This window comes from Pongo abelii, chromosome 10, assembly GCF_028885655.2.
Source record: "Pongo abelii isolate AG06213 chromosome 10, NHGRI_mPonAbe1-v2.0_pri, whole genome shotgun sequence".
Classification (NCBI taxonomy): Eukaryota; Metazoa; Chordata; class Mammalia; order Primates; family Hominidae; genus Pongo; species Pongo abelii.
The window spans coordinates 131,553,081-131,570,547 of NC_071995.2; the positions used below are offsets into that span (position 1 = coordinate 131,553,081).

At 62.5% G+C, this 17,467-nt stretch overlaps 1 protein-coding gene across 14 annotated transcripts in view; it reads left to right on the forward strand.

Moving 5' to 3' along the window:
- The window catches only part of FBRSL1 (fibrosin like 1), a 93,008-nt gene extending 77,259 nt beyond the window's left edge, over positions 1-15,749 (forward strand). For 2 of the 14 annotated variants that reach the window (XM_054528467.2, XM_054528459.2), the window contains 14 exons: positions 1,217-1,532; positions 1,626-1,831; positions 2,358-2,426; positions 2,597-2,814; positions 3,579-3,635; positions 3,817-3,912; positions 5,349-5,417; positions 5,578-5,607; positions 5,918-5,989; positions 8,269-8,401; positions 12,764-12,967; positions 13,192-13,275; positions 13,510-13,714; positions 14,416-15,749. In XM_054528467.2, coding sequence (XP_054384442.1) covers positions 1,217-1,532; positions 1,626-1,831; positions 2,358-2,426; positions 2,597-2,814; positions 3,579-3,635; positions 3,817-3,912; positions 5,349-5,417; positions 5,578-5,607; positions 5,918-5,989; positions 8,269-8,401; positions 12,764-12,967; positions 13,192-13,275; positions 13,510-13,714; positions 14,416-15,229 — 2,573 coding nt within the window. In that variant the 3' untranslated portion in view covers positions 15,230-15,749. Of the gene's footprint in view, positions 1-1,216; positions 1,533-1,625; positions 1,832-2,357; positions 2,522-2,596; positions 2,815-3,578; positions 3,636-3,816; positions 3,913-5,348; positions 5,418-5,577; positions 5,608-5,917; positions 5,990-8,268; positions 8,402-12,763; positions 12,968-13,191; positions 13,276-13,509; positions 13,715-14,415 lie in introns of all 14 variants that reach the window. The other 12 variants (XM_054528461.2, XM_054528460.2, XM_054528466.2 and 9 more) reach the window with 12 other exon arrangements.
- The last annotated feature ends 1,718 nt before the right edge of the window (positions 15,750-17,467 follow it).

Here is a 17,467-nt window from a genome sequence, read left to right on the forward strand (position 1 = left end):
AGGTCCTGTGGGGCTGACCCGGGGAGCTGGGAAAGCCGGTGGAGAGAGTGCCCGTGGGCTCCCTCTCTCCTGTATCCTCCGCGCAGCCTCTCTGCGGTCGCTGGGTGGTGGCTGCTGTGGAAGGCCTGGCCCCAGGTGAAGAGTGAAGATGGGGCTGCTTCCTGCTGCCTGTTTTCACCTGGGAGGAGCTCCTTGAGGCCCCAGCAGACCAGGCCCCGTGGTCACATGGGGAAGGGACGGCCGCAGCTGTCCCCGTGGGCCATGGCTCCACCGTCCCAAGGCCTCAGGAAGGAAGCAGGGTCTGCCGGGGACGTGAACAGGAGGCATGTGGCACGTGGAACCTGATTTTGTTTCTCCTGCGAAACTGGCCCCCTGGCCATGGCAGCTCCTGACCCCGGGCAACAGGAGCTCCGCCGCATGGACACTGCTCTCTCCTGACTCCCGGGGACTTGATCTGAGACCTGCCTGAAGGGGCCTGAAAAGGAGGGTTTGGGGTGTGCGGGGGTGGGGGGGCAGGCCCCAGGGGCTCAGAGGGGCCCACAGGACCTGCGGGGGGACGTGCCTAGGTGAGCAGAAGGGTGGCCAGGGAGCAGGGGTGAGGGTGGTGGGTGACGGGCAGTCACAGTGGGAGGCAGCCTCTTACCCAGTCCCTGCCCAAGTTTCCAGGAAGTGGTCAAGCCTTCCACCAGGGGGTTCCAGAGAGAAAAGGTGGGCACCAGCTGTGGGCGCTGCTGCTGGGGTGGGGTGGACCCATGCACTGGGCTGAGGGCACATCCAGGGGCCGTGAACATGAGGCATAGGCACACAGGCCCTAGCTCCTGTGTTCAAATCCAGCTCCCCTCTTGGGCCAAGTCCTTGATGTATCTTGGTCTTGTCTGTTAAATGAGGTCATAGCAGCCCCTGTCCAGGGACTGACTCCTGCAGGTCCTGTCCTGTCCCTGCCAGTGATGCGTCTTCGGGCAGGTGGGCTACCCACCCCCACCCCCGGCCACGCCCCAGGCTCCCAAGCCAGCTCCCTCCGACAGGCGGGGCCTGGAGCCTCGGGTGAGGTCCAGCTGGCTGTGTGGCCTCCGTGCCTGCCTCCTCATCTGAAATGGGGGCATAGCCAGAGCCCAGACGTAGCCTGGGCACCGGGCACCTACCAGGGCTCCCTGGGCCAGAGGAGGAGCAGGGACGAGGCCCTGCTGGTCTGAGCGCAGCCACTCTCTCTCTGCAGGCCCAGCACTTGAGAAGTCGGAGGCCAAGGCCGGGCCGGTGCCCAAGGTGTCAGGGCTGGAGCGCAGCCGTGAGCTCAGCGCCGAGAGCTTCCTGCCCACGGCCAGCCCCGCACCCCATGCCGCGCCCTGCCCGGGGCCCCCGCCCGGCTCCCGCGCCAATCCCCTGGTGAAGAAGGAGCCCCCCGCCCCGCACCACCACACCCCACAGCCGCCACCCCCGCAGCCCCGCGGCCTGCTCCCGACACACGTGCCTGCATCCCTGGGCGCCTTTGCGGGCCACGGCCAGGCGGCAGCCAACGGCCTGCACGGCCTCAGGTGGGGTCCCCGCGGGGGACGGGGCCTGTGTGGTCTCAGGTTGGGGGCTCTGCAGGGGTCGGGCTGGCAGGCACTGAGCCCCGTGTCCCGCAGCAGGAGCAGCAGCGCCCCCCTGGGCCTGGGGAAGCACGTGTCGCTGTCGCCACACGGGCCGGGCCCCCACCTGTCTACCTCACACCTGGCGCTCCGGTCCCAGGCGCAGCACCAGCTCCACGCGGCCATGTTTGCCGCACCCCCGACACTGCCCCCGCCCCCGGCGCTGCCGGCCAGCAGCCTGGTCCTCCCAGGACACCCGGCCGGTAGGTGTCTCGGCCGCAGTCTCGCCCAGGGCAGGGGTGGGGGGTGCGGGGACACGGCCACCGGGGAGGGGCGCACAGCCTGGCCCTCCACCTGCCGTGGTCTCTGCAGACCCTGCGCGCCTCTCTGAGTGGCTCCCCGAGGTGTGCCTTTCCCCAGGAGTCCCTGCGGGGCCACGGGCCACGTGTGTGTGGGGACAGGCAGGACACGTGCACATGCACGTACAGACACGTGTTCACATTGAGACAGGTGCACGGGCCTCCCCTCCTGGGGCCAGGCCTCCTCCGCAACCTGCTGGGTCCTGAGCCCTGGGAGGAGGGGGCCTCACATCAAGCGGGTGCCATCCCAGTGGAACCCCAACCGCGAAGGCTTCCTCCCTCGGCCCCCAGGCGCTTCCTGAGGCTCCGAGTCAGCCCGGCCCACGCTGGGGACAGCCCCATGTCCCGGGATGGGACCAGGACGCTGGCCTGGGGGTGGCTGGACCCTGGCTCCCGGGGAGGGGCTCACCGTGTTCTCTCTTGCCTCTAGATGCCAGCCTGTCGGTCTCATTCAGCCAGCCAATCATGTATTGCCAGCCTCATTCGGGGATTCTGATTGGTACTTGGTCACAGGCTCCTCTCTTACCTGCACCCCTGGGCCCGCACGTGGCGAGCGGCCACCCCGGCTTGGCCTGCCGACCCCGGGAGTGCCAGGTGACTATCCGCCTCGCCCCACCGGGAGCCCGCGGCCAACGTGCCTCTCTGTCTCTCTCTCTTTTTCTCTTGTAGATCACGAGCTGCTCAGGCAAGAGCTGAACACGCGGTTTCTGGTGCAGAGCGCCGAGCGGCCTGGCGCCTCCCTGGGCCCGGGGGCTCTGCTGCGGGCGGAGTTCCATCAGCACCAGCACACACACCAGCACACGCACCAACACACACACCAGCACCAACACACATTCGCCCCCTTCCCCGCAGGGCTGCCCCCGACGCCGCCCGCCGCACCCCCGCCGGTGCGTAGGCCCGCGTGCTGGCAGGGGGCGGGGGCGGGCGTGGGGCGGGGACACGCAGCAGGCACACGCAGACACACGCTTGCACACACACCAGCCCAGAAGGAGGTGGGGGGCTGGCGGCACCTCTCTGTCGTCTGTCTGGTCCCCAGCGTGCCCTGTGGTGTCCCCATCCCAAGCTGTGCCATGAGGCCCCCACCCTGGGCCGTGGTCCTGGACTCAGGCAGGCACCCCGTGCCCACGTGCGTGGGACACCCTCACACCTGCACTAGATCCCCAGTGCCAGGGCTGGAGGCCCAGACAGGCCTGAGGGGCACAGGGACCATGACTCAGGATGCCTCCCGTGTTCCTGGCCCCGGAGGCCCGGTTTGAGGAGGGAGTTGCTGGGGGCTCCAGTCCCCTCCACTCTCTCGAGTTTTATTCGGAAACTGGCCAGTTTGTCAGTAACCCAGTGTGTCCCCAGCGCGACCCAGCAGCCAGGGCTTCATGCCCCAGGCCTCAGCCGGGCACACAGACTGCCCGGGTGGGCCGAGTTCCCACCCCATGCAAGGGGACCCTTAGAATGGCAGGGCCGCCCTGGTCTGAGACTGAGTTCAGAGCTGTGGGGCTGGCGCTCTAGAGGAGCCTGGGACGGCTGGCCACAGCCGCCAGCCTCAGGAAGCACAACGCCGTCCTGTCACTGCCCAGCCCGGCCAGGTGGGCGGGGGCTGGGGCCCAGCAAGGATGTCGTGTGTGCGGGGCCTCACCCTCCCCTCCTTCCCTTCCAGTTTGACAAGTATGCGCCCAAGCTGGACAGCCCCTACTTCCGACATTCCAGCGTGAGTGTGAGTGTCCCCGAGGGGCCCGGCGCGTGTCACTGTGCACGCAGGTCCTGGCCACAGGGTGGGCGGGTGGGGCTGCGACTCGGCTGGCCTTGCCCCTGCTGCGTTGGTGCCTTCTGGTTACAGGCAGAGGGTGAGGTGAGGACTTGGGCCCCCCACTCCATCCGCTGTCCTTCTCTTACAGTTCTTCCCGTCCTTCCCTCCTGCCATCCCGGGACTGCCCACCCTGCTCCCACACCCCGGCCCCTTCGGGTCCCTGCAGGGCGCTTTTCAGCCCAAGGTACTGCTGCCCCTGGCAGGTGGGGCGGGCACAGCGGGTGGGTGGATTTTGGGGGGAGTGCGTGACAACCTTGCCAAACTCTCTGCCCACAACTACCCCCCCTTCCCTCTCTTGTACCTGTCGTCATCTGGGCGCTGGCGTGAGCAGCCTCTGCCAGGATGGGGGGCCCTGCGGTCTGTGTGTGGCCACCGTGGGATGGGCAGGGGGTCCGGCCTGGGAGCAGCCCTGGGAGGTGGTGGGACCGTATGGAGAGCACACTGTGGAAGCCTCGATGGAGAACATTCCAGTCCTTGGCAGGAGGCCCTGGTGTGGACAGCAGCCAAACAGGCCGTCCACACCACAAGGAGGTTCTTAAGGGGCCGCCCACACCGCAGGGGACCCGGGCCTTACGGGGCCGGCCACGCTGCAGGGGACCTGGGCAGCAGGAGTTTGTGTGCCACCTCAGCCAGGGGAGAGGGAACCCTGTGACCCTCCTCACTGTCCCCAGCCTTGTGCTGTACCCCCACCCTCCACGGAGGGGCACGCAGCTCTCAGTCCTGAAGCCTCCTCACCTGTGGGCCTTGGGTTCTGAAGACGGGGCCTGGACCATCCCTGGTAGCTGCCAAGCCCTTGACCTCCCAGAATCCTGCAGCCCCCACTCATTGCCCACAGCTGCCCTGAAGGGCCCAGCACGCACCCCTGGGCTCCCCTGGGGCACCGCCCACGTCGTGGACAGGCAGATAGCGCTTCCGAGGACCAGGCACCCCTGGGCACTAGAGGGTCTTGGGCCCCCAGACCCCGTGGTTGAGGAATTCAGAGGAATGGAGAAGGGAGGCATGTGGCCCACCTGCAGGTGTCGACCAGGGACCCCCAGACTGGGACTCGGGGGCACTGCCCTGAGCCCAGACAGCCAGGACGCTGAGGCCCTGAGTCTGGGAGCGAAGGAATCTGTCCCAGCTGCACCCCGAGCACAGCTGCTTCTGGGCAGGGCGGTAGCCCAGAGAGAAGGGGCGGCTGAGCCAGTCCGGGCAGGAGGGGGCTGTGGTGTGACGGCTGGTCTTTGCTGTGGGACCCCCCCTTCCCCTGGCGCCCCTGGTGGGAAACGACTGTCTCCCCTTGGCCCATCCAGGCTCACAGCAGCTCCTCCTGGGCTGGAGACTAGGTTTGCACCACTCCCCCTCCGGGTGGGGCTGTCTCGGCCCTGGCAGCAAGTGGCTCCCCGGGGAAGGTCGCCCACCTTCTCCGGCAAGAGCACCTGCTTCCCACCTTTGCAGAAACTGGCGGGCTGAAGGTGTGGTGGTCCTGCGAGGGAGGGCAGACTGCCCCTAGGAGACAGCGTGCGGGGCCCCACGGCAAGGCAAAGCAGGGCACGGGCCCACGCCAGAACCAGGAAGCCCAAGGCGTCCTCCTGCCTGGGCGGCCCCACGCGCACACAAGCTGTCTCTTTCTCCCCTCAGACTTCAAGCCCCATTGAGGTGGCCCGCCGGGCTGGTGCGGTTCACTCACTCCTGCAGAAAGCACCTGGGGTAGGTGTCAGTGGGCACCCGTCCCCACCCCGGGTGATGGCCTGCCCTGGCCCGGCCCTGCGTGGGCTGGTGGCCACAGCACACGGGCTGTGTCCCCTGCACTCCCAGGACTCAGCCTCCTGTGGGGCCCGGACCTAACACTCCTTTCCTGTCTCCATAGGTGTCTGACCCGTACCGGGCAGTGGTCAAGGTGAGCGCACGTTGGGAAGGCCTGTGGCAGGGGAGGACTCTGGTGGCCTCGGGGGACCCATGACAGCAGGAGTCTGCAGAAGACACGGGTGGGGGTGGCACCGGCCCCACTGAGTGCTTCCGTCCTGTGGCAGAAGCCGGGGAGGTGCTGGGGATGGCACCGGCCCCATTGAGTGCTTCCGTCCTGTGGCAGAAGCCGGGGAGGTGCTGGGGGTGGCACCGGCCCCACTGAGTGCTTCCGTCCTGTGGCAGAAGCCGGGGAGGTGCTGGGGGTGGCACCGGCCCCACTGAGTGCTTCCGTCCTGTCGCAGAAGCCAGGGAGGTGGTGTGCCGTGCACGTGCAGATCGCCTGGCAGATCTACCGCCACCAGCAGAAGATAAAGGTGAGACCACTTGGGCTGGTGCAGGGCGCTTGTGAACCCCTGTCTCCAGCCTGTCTCCAGCCTGGTTGGGGGCTCACAGACCCGTTTCCAGCCTGGTTGGGCCCTGGAAGGCCAGGCATGAGGCCGTGTGTGTTCACACGTGTGTGCACGGGTGTGATCCCCATGCATGAGCCGCCTGCCCCTTCCTCTGGGTACTGGGCTCTTACTCTAAGCAGGTCAGCGAGGCCACAGGGCACTGCTGGGTGCCCGGGTGCCGCAAGGCCCTCCCCTCGGCGAGGTGTGCCGGCTGGGCCCTGGGGAGCAGAGCACGTCACTGGGGTGCCTCTGGGGTCCTCTGCCGTCCCTACTCCCCGCAGTGATTGAGTGTCTGCTGTGTTCTTCGGTCTTCAGCAGTGACCCAGGTGGACCCTGAGCGCTCACAACTGATGTGCACCTGGGAAGGCTGAGGCAGGCGGGAGCCCGCGGGCAGCTCGGTGCAGGTCCCACCAGGCTAGGAGCCGCGGGGACGGGAGAGGGTTCTGGGAGGCCAGGACAGCGGGACTGTGGCCTCAGTGCCATGGGACCCTGCACCTCTGCTGTCCCTGTGCTGTCCTGATGACGCATGTCACCTCCGCACACAACTCTGAAAAATCATTGTCCTCAGTGCCCTTTGGGAGAGGCATCAGCAGGACGGGACTCAGAGCAGAACACTGTATGTCTTTTTTTTTTTTTTTTTTTTTTGAGACAGAGTCTCGCTCTGTCGCCCAGGCTGGAGTGCAGTGGCACGATCTCGGCTCACTGCAACCTCCACCTTCCAGGTTCACGCCATTCTCCTGCCTCAGCCTCCCGAGTAGCTGGGACCACAGGCGCCCGCCACCACTCCTGGCTAAATTTTTTTTGTATTTTTAGTAGAGACGGGGTTTCACCGTGTTAGCCAGGATGGTCTTGATCTCTTGGCCTCATGATCCACCCACCTCGGCCTCCCAAAGTGCTGGGATTACAGGCGTGAGCCACCGTGCCCGGCCAGAATGCTGTATGTCTTTATACGTGCGTGTCTGGGTGGAATTTCTGGACACACAGCAGAGGAATCAGGTGCTCCCGTGGGGGGCTGCCCACGGCAGAGTCGGGAGGCCTCATCACTCCTGGTTTTGTCCTTGGAACTCGGGGCGCAGTTGCTCCTCAGAGGAGGGCAGATCCTGCAAGAGGCTGGCGGTCCAGGGAGAGGGCGCACACAGGGTCTGCCCAGCCCTCACTCCTGCCCCCACGTAGTGCCAGAGTACCCCAGCATCATCATGGCCAGTGAAACCACCCCAGTGCCAGAGCACACTGCAGGGACCAGGAGGGGCCGGGCCAGGCCAGCCTGAGTGCCAGTCAGAGGCAGGACAGGCGGAGGCAGCGCAGTCACCAGGACATGGTGGGGTCTTGCTTGGCCACACCCCTCCTGGCTCTGGGCCCCTCTGCTCCCATGGGAGGGCACAGGCATCCCCAGTCTCCACCCAAGCCTGGCCCTGCCTCCTATAGCCGTCTGGCAGCGTGGGCACCTGAAGTGTGGCCAATGCAAGTGAGGGGCACATGTTGTAGTTTCATATAATTTGCACACATTTAACTTTGAAAACTGATACCAAATTCAGTCACTGAGAAACTCTTCAGCATATTTGGAACAACTTGGGCACGTGAGCATGCTTTTTCAGTTTCTTTTTTTTTTTTTCTTGAGATGGAGTCTTGCTCTGTCACCCAGGCTGGAGTGCAGTGGCGCAATCTCGGCTCACTGTAACCTCCACCTCCCGGCTTCAAGTGATTCTCCTGTCTCAGCCTCCTGAGCAGCTGGGATTACAGGCGCCCGCCACTGCGCCCAGCTAATTTTTGTATTTTTAGTAAAGACGGGTTTCACCATGTTGGCCAGGCTGGTCTCGAACTCCTGACCTCAGGTGATCCGCCCGTATCAGCCTCCCAGAGTGCTGAGATTACAGGCGTGAGCCACCGTGCCTGGCCTTAACTTTTAAAAGAATCTAAATACAGAAAAAGTAAGTTATTTTCCATGACAGCGTAGCGTCCCAGCTGAGATGTGCTAAGTACGTACCACAGTTCAGAGGACGTGAGCTCTCCCATTCAACTTTTTTGCTGATCACATGTAACATTTCCTACATCAAGGGTGTAGAGAATACACCCTTGAAATCCATCCCACCTGCTCCCCTTTCTGGACTGGCCCACACCCGGTCCCTGCGGTCCCCCAGGCCTGGGCTCCCTGTGGTCAGGGCCAGTCCCCGGGCAGGCGGCCCTCACCCGCTCTATCTTCCCAGGAGATGCAGCTGGACCCCCACAAGCTGGAGGTGGGTGCGAAGCTGGACCTGTTCGGCAGACCCCCCGCCCCGGGCGTGTTTGCAGGCTTCCACTACCCACAGGACCTGGCCCGGCCCCTCTTCCCCAGCACAGGTGAGACTGGAGTCAGGGGCCAGGTGGGGGGCCCAGAAACCTCCTACTTGTGCCCAGCCGAGCCTGCCTTCCTGTGCCAGGAGTGAGAGCGCTCTCTGGACCTCAGCACCAGCTTTTGCTTTTTGATGCTCACCACTTATTCAGGTCAAAGCCTGGCAACTCCCTCACCTCACCTCACCTCACCCCACCCCTCACCTCTCCTCTCCCCTCCTCTCCTCCCCACCAGCTTCCCCAGGGTGGACCTGGGCCTGGGGCTGCTGCTCCTCCCCACCAAGTCCTGCCCAATGTGTCCTGGGGGGCCTTCAGCCCACGCCACACGGCTCTGAGGCAGCTGGTCCTGGCCACCCCTCCTCCCTGGGGCTCCCTGTTCTGGCCCCACCAGAGGCAAAGGAGTGGCAGGGACCCAGGCCCACGCGAGGCTGCCCCCTTCTGTCTCCCAGCCCCCGCTTTCCCAGGAGGAGTTTGGCCTCTCGCTGAACAGCAGGAAGCTGCTCCTGAGGCCAGGCTGGGCCCACACCCTAGTGCCCCTTCCTCACATGCACGGCTGCTCCCGGGATCCTAGGACCGGCCCAGCTGCGGTGGTTTCCTAGGAAGGGTCCCAGGACCTGGCCTGTACTGCCCTCAGTGGCATGGCCCAGGGTGGGATCTGCTGGGAGCGGCGAGGGCCTCCCTGCCCTTTGGAGTCACACACTCCCCCGGGTCACCCCTCCCCCAGCAACACAACATGAGCACACGCGAGTGTCATCCTCCAGGCATGCAGAGGCACGCAGACTCTGGGGTGCTGATCCGTGGGCACCACTGCTTGGCACAGGCCCCCAGGAGGAAAGTGGGCTCGAAGTTCAACCACAGCGTGGGATAGACACAGTCTGGGTGCCTAGAGGCTGGCTGAGGGCCAGCCGTGTGCACAGACCTTTCCAAAGATGGTGTCTCAGCCTGCACGGTGCATGCCTTTCTACACATACAGAGTTACACATACACACCCATGCGTGTACGCACACGTGAAGCATGAGCATCCACATACAGCTGACCCTTGAACCACACAGAGGCTGGGGCACTCCCTACCACACAGTTGAAAATCCAGGTATAACTTTTGACTCCCCTGAAACTTAGCCTACTGTTGACAGGAATCCTTACGATAGCATAAACAGTTGCTGAACACCTGTTCTGTGTGTTACGTGTATGATGGACTGTATTCTTACAATAAAGTCCACTAGAGAAAAGAAAACCTTATGAGGCAGACCATGACCAGGCGTGGTGGCGCACCCCCGTGGTCCCAGCTCCTCAGGAGGCTGAGGCAGGAGGGTGGCTTGAGCCCAGGAGGTCAAGGTTGCAGTGAGCTGTGATTGCATCACTGCTCTCCAGCCTGGGCAACAGAGCAAGACCCTGTCACACACACACACACACAAAATCATAGGGAAAAGATATTTGCCATTCACTGTGTGGAAGTGGATCATCCTAGAGGTCTTCATCCTCGTCCTCACACTGAGTGGGCTGAGGAGGAGGGGCTGGTCTTGGTGTCTCAGGTGGCAGGGGTGGGAGAAAATCTGTGTCTAAGTGGACGCGCACAGTTCAAACCCATGTTGTTCAAGGGTCAGCTGCATGCACACGTACACACACAGGCACACGTACATGCACAGGCACACATACACACATGGGCACTGCATTGCCCAGTTGTCCTGCTGCTGGAACCTTCCCCAGCCACCAGGTCCTTGAGGCCTGTCCCTTCCTCAGAGCTCCCAACCCCCGCTGCAGCCCCCCTCACTCTCCCCTCACCGTGTTCGGTCTCTTCCGTGTTCATGAGCATTTGATGGCACGTTGCATGTGGACGTGTAAAGGCAGAGCCCTGTCCACATAAGGGTGATGGGCGTGCCCAGCAGCCACCCGAGGCTGGCTTCACAAGCATGGTGGCCTCTGGGCCATGGAGCATCCCAGTAGTCTGGGTGTCTCAGAAAGCAGAAGTCCAGATTGCAGTTTCTGGCTGTCCACAGCCTGGCTCAAGCCCCCGGGACACCTGCTCAGTGTGGCACCCAGTTCTGGGCCCTCCACACTGCCCACCCCACCCACCCTCCCCTTCCCTCCTCTGGATACCCGGTGGCTGTCCCTCAATGGTCTTCCATTTGTCCTTCCAGGCTGGGCCCCCTCAGTCCTTGGGGCCAATGTTGCCTCCTCCTCCATCTCCTTGGCAGGGCTTGATATCTTGCTGGCAGCGGGCAGGATGATTCCTCGTTGCTCTTTTTTCTCTTCCATATAAACTTTCAATCTGCCTGTTAGGTTCCAGCTTTCACTGGAGTTGGGTTAAAGGTGTACATCGACCTAAGAGGAATTCGTACGTCATCTCTGGTATCATTTTCCTATCCCTGATCATGGTGTATCTCATTTATTTAGGTATTAGTAGAATTATTCATAGATGCTTTATATTTTACTAATATTATGATAGGAATTTGTAAGTTACATTCTTAAGCTGTTGCTAGAAAACAGAAGTGCATTATCTGTTTTGAAGATTTGTATGCCATCTCGATGCCGTAACTAGCAATCCCGCTAAATTCTTACGAATGCAAAGACATTTGTCTGTCAATTCCTTTACCTTTTCTGAATAGAAAGTCATATCTACGAGTGGATGGTTTGCCCCCTTGTATAAACTGTTGATACGTTTCTGGAGCCACTTTTCCAGCGCTTTGTTCCAGATGAGTTTCCTGAGTAAGCCTGGCCTTTAGTTTCCTAAAACCTGGCAGGTTTTGTCGTGAGGGCTCTTTGCCGTCTTCAGTGAGTTAAGGCGCTTTCCTTTTTTCTGTTCTCTGGAAGAGCTCTTGTGAGGTCCGATCCTCACTGCCTTCAAGGCTTGGAGGCTCACATTTCAGGTTCCAAGGACTGATTTTTTTTTTCTCCCCTGGGTGTGGTATTCCTCAAGCTGTTTCTTCTGGCATCGGTTTCCGTAATGAGTGTTTCTAGTAAGTTGATTTGGGGCAGGCTCCGTAGCTGTCAGTGTCCGTCCGTCACGCCTGAACTCCGCAGGCCCTGGCAGTTCTTAATGTTGCTTGGCTGTGCCGTCTGTCCTTTTTCCTTCATTAATCTCACCAGAAGTTTGTCCATTTCACCAGTATTTTATTTTAATTTATTTATTTTGAGACGAAGTCTTGCTGTGTCGCCAGGCTGGAGTGCAGTGGTGCGATCTTGGCTTACTGCAACCTCCACCTCCTGGGTTCAAGCAGTTCTCCTGCCTCAGCCTCCCACATAGCTGGGATTACAGGCAGGTGCCACTACACCTGGCTAATTTTTGTATTTTTAGTAGAGACATGGTTTCACCATGTTGGCGAGGCTGGTCTCGAACTCCTGACCTCAGGTGATCCTCCCGCCTCTGCCTCCCAAAGTGCTGGGATTACAGGCGTGAGCCACTGTGCCCAACCAATTTCACCAGTGTTTTTAAAGGAGCAGCTTTGACCTTGCTGCCTTCTCTGTGTTTTTAAAGGACAGCTCTGACCTTGCCGCCTTCTCTGTGTGTGTTTTCCTGTGTGTCACTCACTCTTCTGGCCCTTTCTAGCTTGGTCTGGTAGTTGAGAATATTAATTCCTCAGCGTCTCACAGTGCAGGCATTTGAGGCAGTGTACTCTCCACCTCCTGCTGCACACGCTTTGACAAGCTGTGTTTTCATAGCATCGGGCAGGCTGTCTTCCTCTCTAGTTTAGAAGAGTGGCATCAGCTTTCATGCCAGAGCTCAGTGGAGACCAGAAGCTCTGAATACAACCTGCTGCGTCCTACATGGGAGGCATGAGCACCCCATCTTTGGGGTCCCTAAGATTAGGGCTGGGAGGGAGCCGGAGTAACCTAAAGATGACGCCCTGCTGGTCTTTACCAGAAACCTGCCCTCTGGACCCATGTGCAGGACGGCCCCTGACCCAACAGCACTGAGTCCCCTGCAGCAGCCCTTCCCAGGGCCAGGGCCCCACACGGTTGCTCTCCAAGGGTTGTTGGGGGGCCAGGGCTGATGTTGACATGGTGCTGTGGGCTGGGCCTGTGCCCAGGAATGCCACGAGGGGCTGCCATGTGCAGCCTCCAAGACAGAACCATGTCCATCCGGGCCTGAGGCCCAGCACCTCATTAAGAAGTGAGGACCATCTACCAGCTCCCAGGTGAAAGCTCTGGGATAAGGGCTTCAGGAGTGGTCCGATCAAGGCGCATGTTACTTGGACTTTGTCTCTGCCCCAGTTGCAGCCCCTTTGCTCCGAGGGCTGCACCGCACTCAGCACCTCCTTCCCTGCCCCCCTTGGGGTCCCAGGATGGCTGCCACTGCAGCTCCAAGTCAAACCTCCGAACTGTGGGGCAGACTCCATCTCCTACTCTGACTGGACACACTTCACCCCTCAGGGCATGCAAGAGAATGGGAGGTGAAGGTTCACAGAGGAAATTGGGGTGCTCCCTGTGAACAGAGCTGCAGATGGGAGGCCCTGGTGCTCTCTCCTGGCTTCTGTCAAACCTGGCTGCCTCCCCCAGGTGCCGCCCATCCTGCCTCCAACCCATTTGGACCCTCAGCCCATCCTGGCAGCTTCCTCCCCGCTGGCCCCCTGACAGGTGGGTGTCTCTGAATTCAGCCCACGCAGCCTGGCTGGTTCCTCAGCAGCCTTGTGGCGGGGGAACTAGGTGGGCGGGAAGGTGGCCCCAAGCCCCAGGGAGCTCCTTGGGTCATGCAGGCAGTACCCACCAGGCCCAAAGCCTCTACAGCAGCCCCCAGTGGGCCAGGTGGGAGCTGCAGCCCATGCCTCACAGACCTCTGGGTCCCGCGGTTGCCCCCACAGACCCTTTCAGCAGACCGAGCACCTTTGGGGGCCTGGGGAGCCTGAGCAGCCACGCCTTTGGGGGCCTGGGCAGCCATGCACTGGGTGAGTGACCCAGCCTGTGCCCCCCTCCCCCATGCCCGCGCCCCTCCCCCATGCCTGTGTCCTCTGCGGGAACCCTGATGCCTGGCTGACTTTCCTCCTCTCTGGGCTGGGCCTCCTTGGGGCACCCCTTCTCAGTGTCAGCCTGGGACCCTCCTAAAACTCCTACTGGGTTCTCCTGGGGAGTGGGTGGGGAGGGACAGACCCAACCTCATGCTCCCTGGCCTCTGCCCCCAGCTCCCGCTGGCAGCATCTTTGCTCCCAAGGAGGGCTCCTCCGTGCACGGCCTGCCCAGCCCCCACGAGGCCTGGAACCGACTGCACCGGGCACCGCCCTCCTTCCCGGCTCCGCCCCCGTGGCCCAAGTCCGTGGACGCGGAGCGGGTGTCAGCCCTGACCAACCATGACCGAGAGCCGGACAATGGCAAGGAGGAGCAGGAACGGTGAGTGGCCCTCTTGTACCCCATCCCTACCACACACCCCTACCCCGTTTTCTCTCCCCCCTCCCCTCATCCCCGGTTCCCCCTCCCCCTATTCCCTCTCCTCCTCTCCGTTTCCTCTCCCTCACCGTTCCCCCTTCCCCGTTCCTCCTCCCCTATTCCCTCTCACCCTCCTCGCCCCACTGCTGCCCACTCACACTCTGTCCAGCTCTGTGCTGAGCCCCGGGGTACAGGGGCCAAAGCTCTGCTCCCCGGCGACTCCTCCCTGCGGTGGGGAGTGAAGGCTGGGCCCTGGGGCTGGGAGGGATGAGGAGGGTGAAGACCCCACCACAGGCACCCACACCTGCCATCCGGGAGACCTCCAGGTGGCCGCGCCCTGACCCACGGAGTTTGAGGCAGGAGTTCGGGGGTGCGGCTGCCGGGAGGTCCCCCCCACCGTCCTAACAGGGAGGGCCCGTGGGGAGCTGAAGTCGCTGCTGGCAGCTCCTCCCGCTTCCGTCTCCCGGCCGAGGTTTCCAGGCCGCCCAGCGGGGAGAGGACGCGTAGGTTTTGGGAGCCTGTGGGGGTGCAAGAGCTGTGGGTGCTGAGGGGTCACCGGCCACCCAGGAGCTGGAGGCCCCGCCCGGCAATGGGAACATCCCGGGGCTGCGCTGCGCGGCAGGACGGAGGTCTCGGGAGTGACGGGTCCGCCCTGCCGCCCCCAGGGACCTCCTGGAGAAGACGCGCCTGCTGAGCCGGGCCTCGCCCGCCACCCCCACCGGCCACCCCGTCAGCGGCCTCCTGCTCCGGGCCCAGAGCGAGCTGGGCCGGCCCGGGGTCCCCGCGGAGCGCGAGGCCGAACCTCGGGTCAAGGAGAGCCGCTCCCCGGCCAAGGAGGAGGCCGCTAAGATGCCCGCGCGCGCGTCCCCGCCCCACAGCAAAGCGGTCCCTGGAGACGTGAAGGTCAAGGAGGAGCGCGGGGAGGACGAGGCCTCCGAGCCCCCGGGGGGCGGCCTGCACCCCGCGCCCCTGCAGCTCGGCCTGGGCCGCGAGCGCCTGGGCGCGCCGGGCTTCGCGTGGGAGCCTTTCCGCGGCCTGGAGCTGCCGCGTCGCGCTTTCCCCGCCGCCGCCCCTGCCCCCGCGCCGGGCTCCGCCGCCCTCTTGGAGCCCCCGGAGCGCCCCTACCGCGACCGCGAGCCCCACGGCTACAGCCCCGATCGCCTGCGGGGGGAGCTGGAGCGCGCGCGGGCCCCGCACCTGCAGCCCGCCGCCCCCGCCCTGGATGGCGCGCTGCTGCCCTCGCTGGGAGCCCTGCACTTCCCGCGCCTCGCGCCCGCCGCGCTGCACAATGGGCTCCTGGCGCGGACCCCGCCCGCCGCCGCCGCCCTCGGCGCACCGCCCCCCCTGGTGACCGCGGCCGGGCCCCCCACGCCCCCCGGGCCGCCGCGGAGCCGGACTACGCCGTTGGGGGGCCTCGGGCCGAGCGAGGCGCGCGACTACTCCCCGTCCCGAAACCCCCCGGAGGTGGAGGCGCGGTAGCCCTGGGGCCGCAGACGCCTCTCCGAGCGCACCGCTGTCCGTTTCTCCATCAGTTCCTAGAACTCAAGCACAGCTCCCGCCGATCCTGGGGCGGCGCCGCCTCTCCACCCGCAGCCTGCGGAGGCGGGGACTTGGGTGTCGGCTTTTCTGAGGGTGATCTTTTGTTTTCCGAGTTTGGGATTCGGCTGTTGGGAAAAAAAAAATCGCGTTTGTACCTTTTCCCCCCACAGATGAGAAGTGTTTGTAATGGATTTGTATTTTTCTTAATTTTATGCTCTTTAGACGTTTAAAAGAACCAAAAAAGAAACTTTTGCTTCTTCGTTTTCGGTTGGGATTTGCAGTTTAATGGCCTCAGATCCTTCTTCAGATCCCCAGGGTTTCTTTGTCTTATTTATGGAGAAAAACCGGTCACTTTGTCCAGCGCACTGTGAGGCCCCCACTCAGGCCAGCCCTGGCCCCCCCTTGGTACTTGGAACCGAAGTTACAGATCTATATTAAAATAATAATAATAATGTACAAACTTTGTTTTTTTGCCTTATTATGCAGAAGTGTAATTTCTTTTTTGGTTTGTTTTTTTAAAAGCAAACGAAACGTGTAAATAGTCTGTTGATATAAATATATGACGTTACTAAATTCTTAATCTAGATAGACTTTATAAAAATGGTTTCCAGAAACCCCTCTGGTTGTTTGTCTAACATGGTCACAAAAACCCAGGCGCGGCCGGCTGTAAACATTATCAGAAGTTTAATGGCAGCAACTTTCCTTCAACTATGCAAGCGCTTCCCGGCGGCTCTGCTGGTTGGGGGAGGAAGGTTCCGCCAGCGACCTCCCAGCCCCTGGGTCCATGGAGGGGTTGGGTCCCTCCAGCAGGGCCCCTGGGCCAGCAGAACAGCACTCCTGGGCGGCTCCTGTGGGCTTCAGGACTGGCCGGCTCCAGCCGCAAGGGCGATTCTGTGGACGTTTGTGTGGATGGTGCAGTGTTCTCGGAATCTGTAGACCAGATCGGTGGAGGTTTAGAAGTGCAAGAGTCTAAAGGCTGATTACACACACACACACACACAAAATCACTGCTGTGTGTTTTCTTCCACCTGAGGCATCAGCATCACCTCGGTGTGGTCGTCGCCTCCCAGGCCCTTGGCCTGGCCTCCTCTTGGTTTGGATTTTGCCCTCACCCACATGAGCCCCCCATGCCCTGCACCCCTTGCAGCCTTTCGTGTTCCCCGACGTCTGGGCTGTGTCCCTGCCGGGCTTCCCAGCCTTCGGGGTCAGCCGTCGAGCCACTTGCTTTGCTCAGTTCTGTGTTTCAGCCACGTTTCCACAGTGGACCCTGTCTGTTTTAAATATTCTGTTCCCATGTCAGTCAGTGACGATAAATACAGCCTTGATTTGGACGAAACTGTGGTCGCGTGTTCTGTGTGGTGTTGGGGGGCCAGGCTCACCCAGGCTGACCCCCTACAGCCGTGCGTCCCTCCTGCAGCACCTTGGGATGCTGGGCGCCTCGGCGGCCCCATGCTGTTGGGTGCCATTGCCCCCCGGAAGTGAAGCACAGCAGGTCCTGGCTTCCTGGCCCTGCTGCCACGCCGGCTCTGCCCAGCCCCCTCCCCCAGCGACACCTCTCCCCATGGAAACCCCAGCTCCTGGCTCTGCCGGATGCCCCATGTGCTCCTTCGTTCTTGGGGGTGTCACGCGGCCCCCCGTCGTCCCACCCCCAGCAACCCCGCGGGCCTCCTTCCCTCACATCCACGGGGTTTTCTGCATAGAAGGTGCTCTTAGTTCCTGCCTTCGTGCCAGAGAGTTCTGGCCCCGCAGGGACTTGTGGGATTGGCCTTGCCCTGGCTGTGCCCGAATGAACAGGAGCTCAGAGAGCAGGAGCCAGGTGCAGAGGTGGCAGCCCCCACCCTCCAGTGCAGTGAGCGCCAGGCCCACCTGCCTTGAGTGATCGTCAGGAAAGCTCCAGGTGCACACCTGGCCTTCACCTGAGCATCACCCCCATCCCTTCCCTGCCAATTCACTCCTCACTAAGGGGCCCCAGGGCTGCAACCTAAGAAGGAGGCCTCGTGGGCCCACTGCACGCCCAGCAAGGAGTCGTGGGCCCACTGAGCACCCAGCAAGGAGTGCCCTGCGTCCCACAAGACCCTTCCAGGCTGGCAGGAGGGACAGGTCCCACTCCACGCCCCACTGGGTCATTGTCCGGGGCCTGGACCATCTGCCATGTGGGGCTTCTATGCAAGAGTTTGC